The sequence below is a fragment of the Stegastes partitus genome, unplaced genomic scaffold (assembly GCF_000690725.1).
Source record: "Stegastes partitus isolate 25-593 unplaced genomic scaffold, Stegastes_partitus-1.0.2 Scaffold637, whole genome shotgun sequence".
NCBI classification, from domain to species: Eukaryota; Metazoa; Chordata; class Actinopteri; family Pomacentridae; genus Stegastes; species Stegastes partitus.
Genome location: NW_007578368.1, coordinates 231,891 through 249,497, shown reverse-complemented (window position 1 = coordinate 249,497; position 17,607 = coordinate 231,891). Strand labels below are relative to the sequence as shown.

At 45.6% G+C, this 17,607-nt stretch overlaps 1 protein-coding gene across 6 annotated transcripts in view; it reads right to left on the bottom strand.

Moving 5' to 3' along the window:
- Positions 1–17,607, bottom strand: part of raraa (retinoic acid receptor, alpha a) — a 155,383-nt gene that overhangs the window by 15,945 nt on the left and 121,831 nt on the right. For all 6 annotated transcript variants that reach the window (XM_008289795.1, XM_008289796.1, XM_008289797.1 and 3 more), the window contains one exon: positions 1,434–1,582. In XM_008289795.1, the coding sequence (XP_008288017.1) occupies positions 1,434–1,582 (149 nt within the window). The remainder of the gene's footprint in view (positions 1–1,433; positions 1,583–17,607) is intronic.

Sequence of the window (17,607 nt, the reverse complement as noted above, 5' to 3'; positions counted from 1 at the left end):
TATTTTCCCCTTCCCCCGTGCTCCGGGGCGTGGACCGTCTTTCTTTTGGTGTCACTGAGTTCAGCTGTGGCCCCTGTACCCCGTCCGCCTAATCTGCTGCCCCTCCAACCATCCCCTCTTCCCTCTCTGTCTGCCTGTTCATGCCTCCCAGAGCACAGTCTGCTCTCTCACTCCCACTATCTCCCTCCTTGCAGTCTCTCCCATCTTTGAATCGTTTTGTCTGCATTTCGACATTCCCCCTGGGTGCCTGCCCTTCCTTACTGTTTCATATTTTTTTTACTGCATCTGACTCCTGCCTACTTTAGTATGGCTTTTTTCCCTCTCTGCTCTATCCCCTTCCTTCCACAACACTTCCATCCGTGCACATATGGAAACACACAGAGACCGCAGTCTTGGCTGCACAGTCAAAAACTCGGAGGGTCTAGCAAGCATCTGCCACCATTAGCGCACCGCCCTGCTTGTCTTCATCCAACCGCTCCCTACCTCCTCTAGCTGCACACACAGCATGTGTCATGAGCAAACCTTGCAGGGAGGATTTACATACTCATGTTTTTGTGAAGACTCTACGACTTTTGGAAAGTTCTTCTCCATAAATTCAAAAGTGCACGATTGCCAAGAAACAAAAATAAAATAATAATAAAAAAACGCAGTGGATTCTAAAATATTGACACTGCGGAGAAATACAAGTTTGCACCTGGCAGTAACATTATATTAGATTCCACAGATCCCTCCTCCTCCTACTCATCATCGCTATCCTCCTCTGAGCTTACACAACTGTGGCTCCTTGCCTTGGGAGCAGCGAGATAAAGAGCTCTGTGTGCTCACACTAACAGGAGAACATGTATGCATGCACACAGCAACTATCAACTGATAACAGAGCAGATGGAAGTTATGAGGCCTCCTCAGCACCTGTGCAACACGGCTGTATTGATAATAGACGGCCAACGTGGACACGTCAGCAAAGCTGATATGAACAGCAACAACATTCAAAAAAAAAGGACCAAAAAATGCGTGGACGGACAACATTTCACATTCTTAGCAAGATAAGAAGCAGGTCCATCATATATGTTATCTTGTTTTCCTATGAGTGCAGGTGTGAGAGTTGAAAGAGGTCACTGCAGTTCCTCCAGGTCGTATAGATTGTTAGAGAATTTCACAAAGCAAGCAATAATGTCAGCAAATCCTTCTCCACAAATACAATTCTGACTGATTTCCGACATCAAATTCCAGCATTAAACACTGAAAAACTCACAAGGATGTGAAATATCCACAATGACGTGGCTTATCATTTTCATCATCTTGAGTCTCGGCTGTGAAGCTGTGTGTGTGTGTGTGTTTTGTTTTTTTTTTCCAACTGGAAATCACATGAAGGTTATAAGATTGACGAACATCTTGCTTGCTTGGCAGATTCAGAGGAAGGCCAGGAGTCTCACCTTGCAGCCCTCACAGGCGCTGACACCATAGTGGTACCCTGAGGACTTGTCCTGGCACACAAAGCAGGGCTTGTAGACGCGGGGTGGCGGGGGAGGTGAGGGCGGGCTTGGCACTATCTCCTCCGAGCTGGTACTCTGGGTCTCTATCGCTGTGGAGAGGAAAAGAAGCAACAAGAGGGGGTTAGTGAACACTATCAGATGGAGCGCTGACAGACATTCGGCATTAATCGATATGAGGGGGATAAACACACAATCTCATGTGTACACTCACACAGATCCTAAACAACCCAGAGCAGACTGATACACTGTCGACGACATCCAATACAAATCACCAGAAGGGGAACTTACTCACTTTCTAGCGGTGTGTTTGGGAAAAAGAAGCTGAAAACGTAAGGACAACATCTTGATCAGATGAGCCAAAGGAAAGAGTCCATGGCATCGTAACATGTCTTCAAAGAAGAAACAGTTTCGAAAGCACACTTGGATCATCAAAGCGCCAATGGATTCAGCCTCTGCAGCATTTTTTATTTACTGCTGAAATTAGGTCTTGTGAGTGTGTGTGTGTGATATAACAAGGGGCTGCATTGGTAGCAGGGTTCAAAGAGAGGTTTTCTGTGCTGATACAAGGCCTGTAGCTGTGCCTTTATTTATTTTTAAACTGTGCAGTCGTTTTAAGCGCGAGGGCTTCCAAATATTAAAAGATACATCACACACTGTGCCAAAGCTACAAATACTGCTACTGACCAAGCAAGACAAATCTTTGTGACTCAGTCACCCCGCACCAAACACACGCACCTACGCCTTGCTTTTTTGTATTTATTCATACATAAATACGCTTCCTCTTTATCCGGCAAAGGCTACAATGACACTGTGTAGGGCAATTTGTAGGGTAGCCGTATTGTGTTTGCTTGTACACGATAAATAAAGTGACCGGGGATTAAGCGGAAGTAATATGCATTGGACTCTGACCTCAATATCCTGTATGTTAGAAAACACGGCTCTTTAATCAAATATAAAAACATGCATTCGCTGCACTGACCTTTACCCTGTGACCTATCGTTGACCAAATAAGTGTATAATCCCTGTTAGCAAATGGCGAGCCTATGAGCTGCATCTGCCTTCGACTTATGAGTGACCCGTGTCAGGCTTTTTGTTCACCCTGAAGCCAATATATAGGCAGATTTTTGATCTCCAATTGACTATTTTGTGTTTAAATGAGCTAATTTCTTGAAATGAATCAATGATGGTGGTCTGAATACAAATAGTCAGACAAGATTTTGACTGGTAACATGACAAAATATGAATGTTACCAATCTTTGCCAACTGTCACTCCTTGATGTGATTTTTGGCATTGTGGCACTCAAACATCCATACCGGTATTCTATATGTATGCTTACATCTTCTCAGGCCATATTGCTCCACCCACCATCATCAGCTCAACAGAAGAAGGTCTCACAAAGCTGGCAAGCAGCTCAGAAGCTACCTGCACCTCGGTGTTTGCGTGTCAATAAGCCACCTATATTTACCAGAGGGGACTGGTTCAGCAGGACTTGAGTACGACTAGGAACTGACTCCACGTGACAGCACCTCACACAAACGCTCACACTGGACACAACCTGACTGGGCAATATAAAGGAAGCATCAAAGTCTTTGTCTCTTACACACAAACGTGCTATTCTTTCATAATGTGCGTGTGCAGGTCTCTGCTTGCAAGTCTCCACGCTCATGTAACAGATGGCGCAGGGGAAGATTACCCACAGAACAACCTAAATAAACCAACCTGACGACCGTATACTTTCAAGGCTTCCTGGAAAAAAAATAACAGACATCATCACCGTACACCAAAAATCGAGCCTCTCCAAAGCCTCCCTGTTATCTCTGCTGTCAGGAAAACATACTGCATGTCCAAAGTGGGTTTCAGGTGTCTGGGACAGTTAAGCTAAACAGTAATAAAGCTCACATTGCAGCATCTAACAGTGACACTTAATCAGGCCTAGCATATCAAGACATTAAGTCTTTTATGAGGCCCAGATGTCTTATACCACTTCACAGCAACAACAACCCTTTAAAGCTCTTGGTGCAAATGGGTCTATATGAGTTGAAATATGTAGGAAAGTTGGTGACACGGTAATGGTTTTCGATGTTTTTGAAAGAGAAAAGGACTTGCATGGACTGCAGCGTGGAGAAAGCGGCAGGGAAATGAGAGGAAAACAACACTTTTTAGATGATGAAGGGACGCAGGCAGGGAATAACTAAAAAGGCAAAGCTGTGGGAGGGACAGAGAGCTATGATGTGTTTGAGCAATAAGCAAAGACATAAAATAAAAATGAAAAAAAAAAAAAAACGATTACTTTCACCTCCTGTGCGCAGAGAGGGAGCGAAAGCAAGGCTGCATTACATTACTAATATTTTCACCTCAAGTTACAGAGCCATCTGTATTACACACACACACCTGTCTGGATTTAACTTCAAGCCTAGAAAACAATCTCAACGATGATTAATTTTACTGTGACAGCTCTGGCATATGCCTATATTTAAGAACTATATTATTTTGTAGCAAAGGACACGTTCTTTTTACAGCGTTTTAGAAGGAAAAAGGCAATGAGGCGATTTTGTGCAAAGGGGTTTAGGGGATTCAGTCACAGTGAGAACAAGGACAGATTGCGGCCAGGGAGAGTCTGCCCTTTGCTGCTTATTGGCATTTTATTGGTGTCATTTTGAGCCATCTTTGCCCATGCCACTGGGGTAAGCAGTCACCACACTCATGTCAAACAAATTAAACCTAAATAGAGCAGCCCTTACATAACATGGCATATTTTCTCATTAGCAAAAAAAAAAAAACACCCATTCACAGTTTTCTGCGCTCTCCTGCCTCTCTTGATGTGGACTGATTACAGCCCCTGCATTATTAGGGTGACCACAGAGCTATTCATCCACGTTAAAGCTGCCTTCATTAGAAACGCGCGGAGACAAACAGATGTGCCACCCAACCACACACAAAAATTGCTTACATTTGAACAAGCTAAAGGCTTTCCTCTATCCATTAAAAAAATAATTTAAAAAAAGCCCCATCATTTGAACACGCACACACACTCTTAATGAGAGCACCCATGGAAATCTGGGACACAAGGACAAGAGTCTGTGAGGGGGCTGGCGACTGTAATTAAATACAATGGCTGGCTTCTGGAGCCTTGTCAAGCTGAGGCATGGAGCAAAACAATGGCAGGCCTGTGGACAGTGAGGCAGAGAGGCACAGCAGACAGGACAGAGCTACTTAGCCCTTCAGCAGCCCTCACCCAGGCATTATTCAACACCAGCCTGCATCCAAGCTCTGATCAACACCAACCTTCATACAAGCATGCCTATTGTGTGATCCCCCCCCCAAAAAAAAATCAAACGCGCAAACACTGGAAGAACTGACTCACACTTGCCTGGAGAGTTTCCCTCAATATCCTTGCATCACGTTAACGCTGGAAATTTGTGTGCCTGGCAAGGTTTCCAGGCCAGAGCCCCTCCATAGCCAGCAAAGTCGCCACGGTAACTAATACTTGAGCTACAGCTAGAATATCATTCCCTTATCCAAGCGAGAGCTACCATGAATAGACAATAACACCCCAGTTTGCTTGGGGGATGTAGGACGAGAAACCCCCCCCCAGCGGACAATAATGTTTGAGTTAAAAAAGACAAAACAACGAAAGGTAACTGATAAGAAGTCTATTGTACTCTGGTGGGGAGGCGAAACACAAACCATATGGTCACGGCAGTTGTTGTTAACCAGACATGAGGCTGAATCAAAGTGTGCAGCCTGGCATGTTGTCAGACCAGTCCCAGCAGCGGGAATAAACAGCCCTGAGAGTCAGGTGTAACAAGCAAAAGGAAACCCTGACGCTGCAACTGTGTTGAAACGGCGGAGGTGGATTTAAACAAAGTATTGCCGGCGTGACCTCTGACCCTGCTGGAAATGATGAAAGCCAGAGTTTCAATTAGATAACATAAAAATAGACACACACATTTTTGGGGTTATTAAAGGTAATTGGTCTGAACACTCGTGAGTGAGTTGGCCGTAAATTAACAACAACTACTTATCTCATAAAACCAATTCCGAATGATCAATATGCCAAAGCCCCTGGATTTAATTTACTTACGTCTCTCCTTTGATCCCCAGACAAGTATTATAAACACTGTGTGTGTGCGTGTGAGCGTTCGACAGTCTGCATGTGTGCAGCTCCCTGATGTCTTAATAGCTTAATGTAGTGTGCTGTTCTCGAACTCGGAGCCAAAGCATCGGTGATTTAATTAAGTTCAAGTGTGAGTGGTCTGTAATGCCACTCTTCAAATTCACTTTGCATACATCATGAGCCACAAGTGCACTTAGAGCGAAGCCAAGTCCTCGCAGCCACATCCTCCATAAGCAATTACCGCATGACTAGACTTAAATGGACAAATATGCACAAGACTGAAATGAAATCTATCCTGAGCTGATGAACTATCCCGAGCTGTAATACTGACATAAGATGGCCTGGCGAACATCAGCACTTCAAAGGCATCAAGACCAAGACACACACACACATATACACACACGAGCCTACTGGCTATTATCAAGCCTCCAGACACTGGGCTGTCTCAGCTCAGTGCTGCTGAGCATTTCTTGAGGTTCAGCTCTAGGTTAGTCCTCTGAGATTTGATTACCTTCATCCCCACTGGTTACTGGGCCCAGCTGTGAAGCATATTAATGAGATTTCACCATCATTAGGGGGAGGCTAACTACATTAGCAGGCTGGCTGGTTGGCTGGCTGGACTGTGGCAAAGAGAACGGGAGAAAATGAAGGCAGAAGGGATGGAGAAAGAGAGGCGGGTGTGGGGGGGAGAGAGAGGCCTTTGACAGGATCTTCCACTTTGTTGAATCCTACTCAGTCACGGACCATTGTGTTCCCTGGCTTCCATTAGGTTATCTGAACACACACGCAGATGCACGCACGCACACACACACACATGCCGGCCACGTGTAAGGTACATGGAAGAACATATAGAGTACCATTTGTCTTTCCATACAGTGAGTGTGCAGGAGAAGAGACATCAGACAGACCACCATGCCACAGGCTGCTGCATTAAGGCTCACTTTGAAGTCTGCTTAAAATAATGAAGTGGGATGGCCAATGGAACAGCCCCAAGGATAGAGGCCGCCTTGCAAAAACCCTGGGAGTGTATCATGCATGTCTACAAAAACGACTGGCAGCAACATAAAAGCTTTTATGTGCAGCAAAACAGACCAACAAGTGAACGGAGAAAGGGCATCGCTCATGCATGGTGCTTGACGAAATATTCAGACTTTATTTCGGGTTTTCCAAGTCAGGAATGCGGCTAGGCATGAGGGAAAATGATACACACACACATACGGGAATGCTTTGTCAGCACTCTTCAATTACTGAAGAGGGAAATGGGACTATTTCCTTGCTTACAGGGAAATCCTGCCATTCTCTTAACAAAGCGTCATAACAGCTCTCTGCTGAAAATGGATGGGGCTCCGTTCGCGGCCTTCACACTGATTACTGACAGCAAAGTGATGCACGCCATCTGAATATGAGCCGGGGCGATGGTGGGCGTGTGTGTGTGTGTGTGTGTGCGCGCAATCACACACTAGCAGGCGAGCACAGACTGACAGCTGTAAGGAAAGCACCAATTGGGTGTGTTTGTGTTCAAACACAGAGTGTGAACAGTTATTAGATGGGAGAGGGGGAGGAACCTGATGGCAGGGCAGACAGGCATAAGTGAAAACACACACACACACACACACACACACAAACAGAGGAAGGAGAGCCAGTGGAGGTTAACATGGGGCAAGAGAGCAGACAGCAAGCCTCACGCCTTCCATATTCACTGTAACCTAATCCAGGCCCCTCAGCCCCCCGCCACTTTCGACCTTCATCTCCCCCATATTCCTACCTGTCCCTCTTCCTGAGTCTGACATTTTCCTCCTCTTGCTGCCTTACACAACTTGAACCAATTCAGGTTTCCACATATTAGGCACAGAGATGAAATTACACATTAAACAAATAAAAACACAAGGTAACAGGGTGGAGTATGCACTTTAACCCTCTGAAGCCCCAAACCTACTTTGAAAGCCGTGTTATTTTCTTTAAATGGCCAAAGTTGTATCATTTATCGAAGCCACAAACTATTAAAACAGAAGGAATCCACAGATTTTGAACTTTCTGACAGTCGTGAACTTAACAGTTCTCTATAAACTGATTCATTGATTGTTTTTTTTTCTGTAAAACGTCACTTATGGTGTAATAACCTTGTGACTTCTACTGAAAACACAGCTTTTCTTTCCTTTTTTTAATGATTTATGGGATTATAATTGCATCATACTGCACAAAATATACGTCTGAGTTCACTCTACTTCTAGCCATGGCTGTGCTGTTTCCATAGAGGTGCAGGACTTTATATCACAGTGAAAAATGAGCCTATAGTGAGTAAAAAGGTGACAGGAGTATAAAGTGTGCAAAGACTGCTTGAGACTGACACTGCTTCAGAGGGTTAAAGCATCAACGTGCTCATCATGTCACCTACTGCCAGCAAAAAGCCTTAAATCAATCACTGTAAACACACAAATGTTACTATACGATTCATTTTCCACCTTAAGATGTAAAGAAAATGTTCACTGGTATTATTTCTTTGCAGAAGCAACAGAACCAGCAAAACATGTCACTGTCTAATGCCAAATATTGCAGCCTAATATTGTATTGCCTCATGTTCTTAATGCTTAAGTTGGTTAAGCTAGCTGGCCATTTGTCACTGCTAACCCCGAGTTAGGAGGATTAGTGAGGATCCCCCTGCCTGGTTGTGCTCCACCTAAGCTGCTGCATGTCAATCTTCTTGCAGTCTGATGTCTCAATGTAGAGCGAGAGAGAGGAAAATAGTGGGAGAGGAGAGGGAGGCAGAAAGAATAGAGTTACAGGGTTCTGTCATCAATGGATCTCAAAGCTTTCTAAAATCAAAAAAATATGGGAAAATAGTTGCAGTGCTGCATCATTTTCGGAATAATCAAAGTCTGGCGTGATATATGGTTTCTAACGGAGTCATGAAATACATTTTAATTCATACGTCTGACATCGTGACGCTCCCAATGTAAATGAGGAAGGGACATGGATCAAACTTAGAGTTTAGTCGGATTCTAACACAATTTTATTTGGCAAATGACAGATCACTTCCACTTAGGAGAGTACGTTGTGGTCGACATCTCAGAGCAATGACAGCCTGTTGTTTTGCAACCTTTGCAGATATTCAAATTGTGCAGAGAGAGCAGAAATTGATGTGACAGCTCCAGTTTGTGTTGTGCGCTATGTTCGAAGGCTACACTGACTCCAAGACCAAATTTTGATGGATAGAGCTCCAAATTGGGGCCAAATAACTCACCCATCTAGAGTGTTACGGCAAGAAAAACACACACGTACATGAGTGATAAATGAGGGCTCGAGCAGAGGCCGAAGGGCAAGGCGGTGCAGAGTAAGGAGTCTTTCTTGCCTGTTATGACGATCCCTCCTCAACACCAGGAAATGGTGGTGTTTGTCTTGGACCAGAAGTGGGGAAAACACCAGGTTGTGTTTAGCAAGGGTAATTTATGGCATCTTTACATCTGGAGGAGCTGGGGGTTGTTTGCATGCGTTCATGTGGATATGTGACATGTCTGGGGTTTTTTTTCCTGATTGTTTTTGAGTAAGCGACAAAAACGTGCATATTTGAGTAAATAAGCGCCTGTTTGAGCACGTGCTGTGTGATATCTTCCCTACGTGCACGAGAGCCTGCGCGTGTGAACATCAGCATGTTCTTGTCTCGGCCAGGGCCTGGTTTTTATCAGCGCTGCGGCCCCCACCACGTTCCCAAGACCTTCTCCAAGAGGCCCGAGACAACTTCCCTCTCTGCGCTGCCAGGCCTCTGAAATAACAACACACCAGGTTTTCCTATCACCGCTTCCCCGGCAAATGGAGACAGAACTGAGAACATGTGTGGACAAACTAGAGTGTGGAACGGGGGGGGAGGGGAGGGGCGGTGAGCGATCGAGCAGATGGCAAAGGTGAGGTCTGCAGGGGCCATGATTTTGAGCAGGGACTTCATGTTAACCGTAGTAGCTGCTGTGTGCTAGCCTTCGCCGCAGTTAATTACGAGTCTCCCGGCAAATTCACAACGCGCAGGACATCTACGGCGCAAATACAAGCCGCGAATCCTACAAAGCGCTGCAATGTTTATGGATCTAATCGAGCAAGAGGAAAACAAACACAACCGAAAGCATCCAAAGACGGTTATCTTGCTGGAGAGAACCACAAGATCCCTGGCAACAACGCTCCCCTGCAACCATGAGTAACACAGTGTAACTCTACCCAGCAGCTGTCTATGCCTGCTGACTGACAGTGGGACTATGTGAGTTGGCACTTGCCCCAGGGTGACTGGAGATATTTGGCATGAGCTGATGGTGAGGGACATGGTGGGCACAACGGGGCAAAAGGCAGCCCACGTTGGCCAGAGGATGCCAGGATGTGCGCAGGCACAGCGGCGCGTTTCAGCAGCCTGGAACACATGTCATGCCGCGGCGGTGTGGGCATGAACGCTCCGTGAATGCATGATATTCAGCGTGAGAGTGTGGGAGAGACTGTAAAAATCACATAGGATTCTGAACATATTCTGTGTTGTCGGTGAATGTATGCTTTGTGCGCATGCGGGGACGATGTAAGAACGATGGGAAGGATTAGCCCACGTAATGAATATAAGCAATGTTGCCCACACAAGATCCGAAGTTATTTTTACAAGCTGATCGCACACAATCCGCAGTTGTGTACAATCAGCTGAGTATCATGACTGACCTACATTGAGAGATAGACAGAAGGCAGGAGAGCGGGGAGCAGGGATAGGAACAGGGGATGATAAAGATAGAGAGGGAAGAACATCTGTGGGGGGGAAAAGACGAGATGAGTGACAGGACTGTGACATCCAAGACAAACCTTTCAAACGCACGCCCCGAATAAAAGTGGTGAACGCTGGCATGTTTGCTTCTAGACACGCTGTTCAAAGCAAGAAAGGATGGAAGGTGTAACCGCAGCGTAACCTCCCTTTTTGTCAACTCTCTCGAAGGGAATTAATACACCCTTCCTGGAGTAACTTAGAGCCGTGATACCTCATGACACATAATTCAAGATCAAGGTCATCATTGGATCATAGCACGAACACACACCAGTGAAACCGCAGCCTCTCACAGACTGCTCTTTAATGTTAGCGCTCTGACTGTGAAAATGGCTTCATGAAACATTAAGCCTCTCTTTTACGGAGTGCCTGTGTTGGTTAATTATAGAATTGTGCGTGAGTGGATGACTTGTGTGCTTGCCTTTCTTCCCCCCCTGTGATAACCAACTTGCAATCATGCACACTAGGAAACCGGGAGGGTGCAAAAGCAATACTCCAACCTGGGCCGCCCAATCCAGACGCTCACTGTGTGGTCTGACGAAAACCTTCGAGGTTTTGCTCATCTGGCTGATGCTCCTTTTTTTTTTTTCCCCCCCAGAGCCACTTAGAATGAGTGCAACAGCCAAATAAGCTTCAATTCCCACTATTCCCGTAAAATCCGAGGTCAACGACATTACAAGCAACCAGTAATAAGGAGTCGAAGGGGTTAGAGGCCTGAAAATATTCCTGTGACCTCAAAGTAACCATGAAGAGAGACAGGTGCTGGGGAAAGATATAAAAATGGTCTAAGGAGAGAGGCTGTGAGTGCAGTAAGTCTTTTAAGAGCATTAGAAGATTTGGGACAGATGATTTAAATTAGTGCGGCGATCATGAACACATTTCTGCCGTCAGCATTCAAAAACAATCGCAGGTGAGGAATTACTGGAAAAGGCATTTCATACACAAGTTTGTCTGGCCGAGCTGAAATCACATCCATACACATTAACCAGACCCTATTCATCTTTATTGGGCTGGGTGCCACACACAGTGCCTCTCAGTGTTTGAGGGCCAAAAGACCTTCATGAATGTTTATGCTCGAGTGTTTGCTCTTCACTCACTCTAACAGAGAGGTTATCTGCCCATTGACACTCACTAATCCGATGTGACTGGCAGCATTCAAGGCCCCTCCGTTCTTAAGCACATATTCAACAGTGGAGGGAGCAGGTCATAAATATGGAGAGAGAGCAAAGGGCTATTTGCATTAGAGGGCTAAAGTGGACTTGGAGAGGCCAGGAGGAGGTGGAAAAGAAAAAGGAAGAACAAGGGATCAAGAGAGGAGGAAGAAAGAGAAGAGGCTTCATGAGGATCTGGTAGGAGGGGAAGAAAAAAAAAAGAGGAGAGGATCACCAGGGACAGGCTTTGTCATGTTAAACCGCCTCTCTCAACCCATGTTCTCCCTTTCTCCTCCTCCTCTCCCTCTCCCTCTCCGAGGATAACACAATAGTCAATCACAGGGGAATAGATTACGAGGGTTTGATCTTCTCAACTTCAGAGCGGGAGCGTGACAGTGGAAGTGGGGGTGAGGTCGCGAGTGCAGCATGTGCGTGACTCGGTCGGTCGGGAGTGTGTGTGTTCAGTGATGCTAAATAATGTGCCTTCTCACCACGCTGTTTCTCTTAAAATCCAGAAACCCTTTAGGTTTGTCACTCCATGTACTCGTCAACGTGAGTTAGAGCTCGTAGTTAAACTCGCTTGTAATTTACCTCTCGACTTCAAGCCCCGGCAAGCTGACGTGCATTCCTCTACTGTACATGAGAAACATAATGACAACAGTTCCCTTCATAAATTAGCTCAAAGTACTGATGTCAGGTTTGAAGCTGAAAGGGTATTATTGTACATGTAAATGGAGGTATTTGCAAGGGCGTGGACAAAAAGATGCAGCAAGTGTGCCATTATCCTGTCACTAGTCTGTTAAAGAGTTCAATGATGCAGGGACCCGAGGGGGTTAGTAGGTCAGCGCAGGGGTTAACATGGCCTAAAGACCCCTAGGAGACAGCTGACATATTTAGAATAGTCAGACGAGGAGGAAAACAAGTTAGATGCACATCGGTGTGACAGAAAACCATCGCTGTGTGTGACCATATTGTAAAGATTAACAGTCTGACATTACAGTCTATAACGCTGACGGATTCGGCTGCACACTTGACAGAAGTTCTTTGCGGAAAGGAATGCAGCTAAATCCACCAAACATCACACCGGCAGCTTTAAATACCTTACTTCTCAATACCGCAAGGCCAGCCACCGCTCTCCTGCTCATGCCCCTTAATGATGAGCGATGACACACATTTGATTCAGATGTCTGATGTGTAACGTCAGGGGGCTCCTTAGTGGAAGATTTGGGCAGAGCGAGGGGGTGAACGGGTGGGCGGGAAGAGGCAGACTCATTCGTCTTCAGTGTCAGCGCTAATGCAAAAAATAAATAAATAAATAAATAAAAATCGGAGGTGTTCGTCAATAGCGCCGGGACATTAAGTTCGCGCGGTGCTTAGGACAAATGGCTGATGAGAGCAGGCAGAGTCATCAGGGGAGTGCAGTGGGATGTTGCTAGAATTTAATGAAGGACATGTTAAGCTTCCTCGGGTATGAGTTGTGCTTTTCTTTCTCTCTATCTCTGTGTGTGTGTGTGTGTGTGTGTGTGTGTGTGTGTGTGTGTTTTGTCGTCTGTGTCTCTGCAGACACTAATTTCCTGCATGGATCCCTGACCTTTCAATGCAGCCTGGGGGAAGCCATTTGATCACAACACACACACACACACACCCACACACACACACATACATACACACACACACACACACACACACCATTTCCTGTGATATTTCTGCCCACCAGTCAGCGGACTGGTTCGAGTGAGACAATGTTGATCTTTGTGGTATCACTCTAAAAAAAATTAGGAATTTTGCATAGAACCGAGAGTAAGTATATTTTTGATATGACACATTTTTACCCAACTATATTAATGATGAGATCGTTCCTGTAAACAACCTGTAAGTAAACACTAGCAGACCTACAAACATCTACACGTATTTTGCCATGGTTGCAGTTTATCACGTTACAACATTTTTATGCTAAAAATCTTTCCTTACAAGTTGCTCAAGACTAACACTGAAGTTTTCCTGTTTTTGTATGTACAAAGCAGAAATGCAAACCCTAATATAAAGCTGACCGGAAATGTTTTAATGCAAAACTTTTGTTTGCAAAGTCCACAATCTGATCTCTTCTATGACTGGATTTTTCCTGTATAGAGAAAATTGCTGGCACATCCCATCGATATTCTAGGTGCCCTCAAAGAGCCAACACCAAAGGAAAACCACCATAACCAAGAGAGAAAGAATCCAGAATAAAAGAATACATTTTTGGTAAGCAGTTTTGTTAACTGGGTTTCATTTACAGACATTTTGGTTTATCAAAATGCACAGGAAAATGCACAGATTTCTAACAAATAAGTAACTCAACTCTTTGCCTCTGTTGTAAGCGGACCAATCATGCATACTGTCATGCCTAATAACCCCGAAAAGGCTCATTCTGACCCTGAAAAAAAAACAAACTGAATGAGTAAACCGCCAAATACTCAAAACGCGCATCAATGTGCAAGAGGTAAGCATGCGCCTCCATCTGTAAATGGATCCGTGTATGACAAATCCTCATGTTAAAAGACTATATGCACGACTGCATGCATGTACATTACCGTGCTCGCTGCCTATGCACACACTGGTAAGCACGGCTGTCAAGAACAATGAGTGGAAGTAACCTGAGCCGAGCCCTCAGGTGAGCCTGGTGCTAACGCTTCCACTTCTCCCCTCCTGTCCGCTTTCCCTCTGGGGTCCAGTTAACCCCAGCTGGCCTCTGCTGACTGCTGTGTCTCTCGGCCTCGTGACCCGGGCCTCATTATGACCCTCGGGGTGACTGGGTCCTGTTTGTTGCGACCCAGTTCCACTGCAATAGGAACGCACGCCGCTCCCAGTTAAGTCTGTCCATTAAGCTAAGTGGGGCCCATCAATTATTCAGCAGTTTCCGATGTATAATTCAAGGGATAAGGGGGACTGTCATGAATAGCGGCACACACAGGTGAGGAAAGAGAACAGTGCTTTCAATTCAAAGTTGACTAACATTACATATCTCGAACGCAGTTTTTCAGTGTGATGAGAGAGCCGTTAGGAGAAACAATAGCACTACTGTCAATCAGTAATGAATAGCAGTAGCAGGGTGCATGGAAGTGGACCAATAATTAGAGAAAAGAAAGATGAGAGGACAAAGTGAGGAGATGGAGAGTTACAGGAAGTGGGAATGATGAGAACATAATCAGGGAGGGAGTGAAGCAAATGTAAGCGGTGCAAAGCACAGAAAGAAAAGGAGATGTGCAGAAAAGGCAGCGTGATAAAGGCAGAAAGGATGTGCAGAAAACATTTACTTTGGTGCTTTAATATATTTTGATTTACAAATCGTACTGAATTGAAAAATTGAGCTGAAAAGAGAGCAATTGAAGGGAGAAAATTAGGCCAGAGCATTAAAAGTGAGAGAAGGCAGCTTTGCAGTGCCCCCCCTTGCTGTGTAGGCGTGCGTCCTGGGGGAGCCACCGATGTTAATACAGTTATTAAGCCTCTCCACTGAAGCCTGCTCCACCTCCCCAACCCTCAGCATCAAGGAGTTCTCTCTGCCTGCCAGGCAGCGGGCAAGCTTGCTTCTTCCACAATGAGATCAAACAGTCCCAAGTAGGCCAGCTCAGGGGAAGCCAGTGATGGAGCTTCCCGCTGAGCCGTGAGGTTAGGTGGGGTTGGTATGTCAAGCCCAAGGAGAATCCCAGCAGGCTTTAGCGAAGGGGGGTTAGACCTTGCTGTAGCTCCTCCTTCCTTTCCTCTCTCTTTAAAGTCAGCTGACCAAGATTCCCATGCACCTCTTACCGGCGATGGGGATTACAGCCATGAAAGGCTTTAGCAGGCATATGCGCGAGAGCTGATTTCTTCTCTTGGTAGCTTCGGGATGTATGTAGCTTTTGGAGGTTGATTAAAGGTGAGCAGTGTGGAGGAAGACGAGGCTGGGTGGCCGGCATAGGGAATAGCTTCGTGTGACATAGGCTTTCGTGTGCAGCCAGGACTCTGTGCAGAAAGGAACCTTGCTGGTCACTGCTGCAGCAGAGGGACATGTGTGTATGTGTGTGTGTCTAATCGCTGCATTACATCCAATCCATAATTCAAACTGGAGAGGGACGGTTAGTGTTGCCACTCTTGCCTGTAGCCAGAAGGAGCACATTTGAGCAACCATGCAGATTGCACGCAAAGTACTTGGTAAAAGTACTGGTTAGCATTTTTTTTTTTTTTACCTTGGCCTTTTTAATGTTTAACATCTCTATTGCTGAAATGGCACAATTTTGAGAAAGCTGAAAAAGTTCAGCCGCGGTAACTGAGCAGCAGCATCTTTAAAAGACGACAACTGAGATCATACAAGGGACTTCTGTCTCATAGTGACACTCGATACAGCATGTCTAAAGACAAGTCAAGAACAGATAAAGAGATGGGCAAGATAAAAACTAATGCTGTAATGTGTTAAATAGGACGGGGATATAGGTCATTCTGTACCAGACTCAATTTGCCAACACTGGGCTGTTGGCAGCAACTGGATACAGGCCAAGTCTCCATCAGTCGCACTAGAACACTAATAATATCAGTCACTGAGCCTCGGCTCCCCCTCCTCTCTGTCTCTCTGTCTGTTGTATCCCTTTACTTATTTTTTTCCTCCCCATTCGACCGCCACTTCTTTTTGTTCAAAAGGAGAAAAGGGCAAAAATCCAGAGGCCAAAAATGACATTAAACCCCCTGAAAGGCTCCACAGAGATTACCGTTTGAAAATGCCAGCTCTCCCGGAGCCCTCCCTTTCCCTTCCCAGTGCCTGAGATCTCTCTCTCTCCCCTTACCTCCCTCTCATTTTCTTTCAGCTGAGAGGTGCTGACAGCCCAGACACAATAATCCAGCTCTATTGTGGAACCGCCACAGTGGCAGCAGTGCTGTGCAAAGGTTTCCCACGTATGGCGCGAGGGCAAAGCAGGGTGTCACGTCGTGGCGGTGGCACTGAACAGCACTGCTACAAGCCCAGGGGCTGGAAACCAGTTGCAACAGAGCACCACGCTGTGCCGCTTGACAACTCTGGTTCAAACTGTCACCTTTTCCATTAGTCAGCTCCATGGCTGGAGCAGGGATGCAGAGGAGGGGAAAGCCTATCTGTCAAAGAGCTCCGATAGTTTGGATTTTATCTGCACAAAGCACAGAGGAGACTCCTCTTTGATCACAGCGCTATCATGTGGAACGCTAAACAAATGTGTTTAAGTGTACAAAGGGCGATAACAATTTGAAGACTCCTAGACTTTATTCAATAGTGAAAGAGTAACTAAATTATTTACACTATGATATGCACCAAAACGAGAGAACAAATGCTTTCTTTATACCCTCTTTCCTTCGTCTTTTTAGTCCACTATAAAAAGCTCTCTGCAGGTTCCTGTTAAAAATCTCATGGAATAACAGAATGTGCCCTCTCGGCTCTAAGTGCTGCATGGCTGCATAGTTCCCTATCAGCCCGCCCTCTTCCCCAAACTGAAAGAACATCCAGGCTGCCAGGGCTTTTGGAAAAAGATGACTAGGAATAGGGAATAGACAGACATTTATGTGTCTAGTTTCATCCAAAAAGAAGGGCACGTGTCATCCAGAGGGCTTTATCTCAGTTTCTTCGCAGCGCATTGGCTCTGAACATTAAATTCAGAGACCAGTAGGTCGTCAACTTAACCCCACCAGGGCTTATGGCAAATGAACAAGCAGCAAAGAGGGTTGTGACACATTTATTTCTCCCAGAACAATGAGAGCTCCTCGACATCTGACATGACCACTTAATTATTGCGATATCTGCCAAGCAACTATCTCTCCCTCCCTCTCAGCCAGGGTCCTTCACTAACAAAGGCCCAGATAAGACACCGCAGGTCACAGCAAAGGTTAGACAATATGTCTCTTTGAAAAGAAAGGGGCCGCTTGATATCGGAGTACCTGCCTTTTAACACACAGTGGTTCTATTCATAACAAACAGGATCCAGTTGTTTCTCCTCGCTCACCTCTCTTAACCTACACATGTTCGGAGCTGCTCGGCTACAGGGGATCTCTCAGCTCGCACAATGCGCAAACATATCACAAACAGGGTT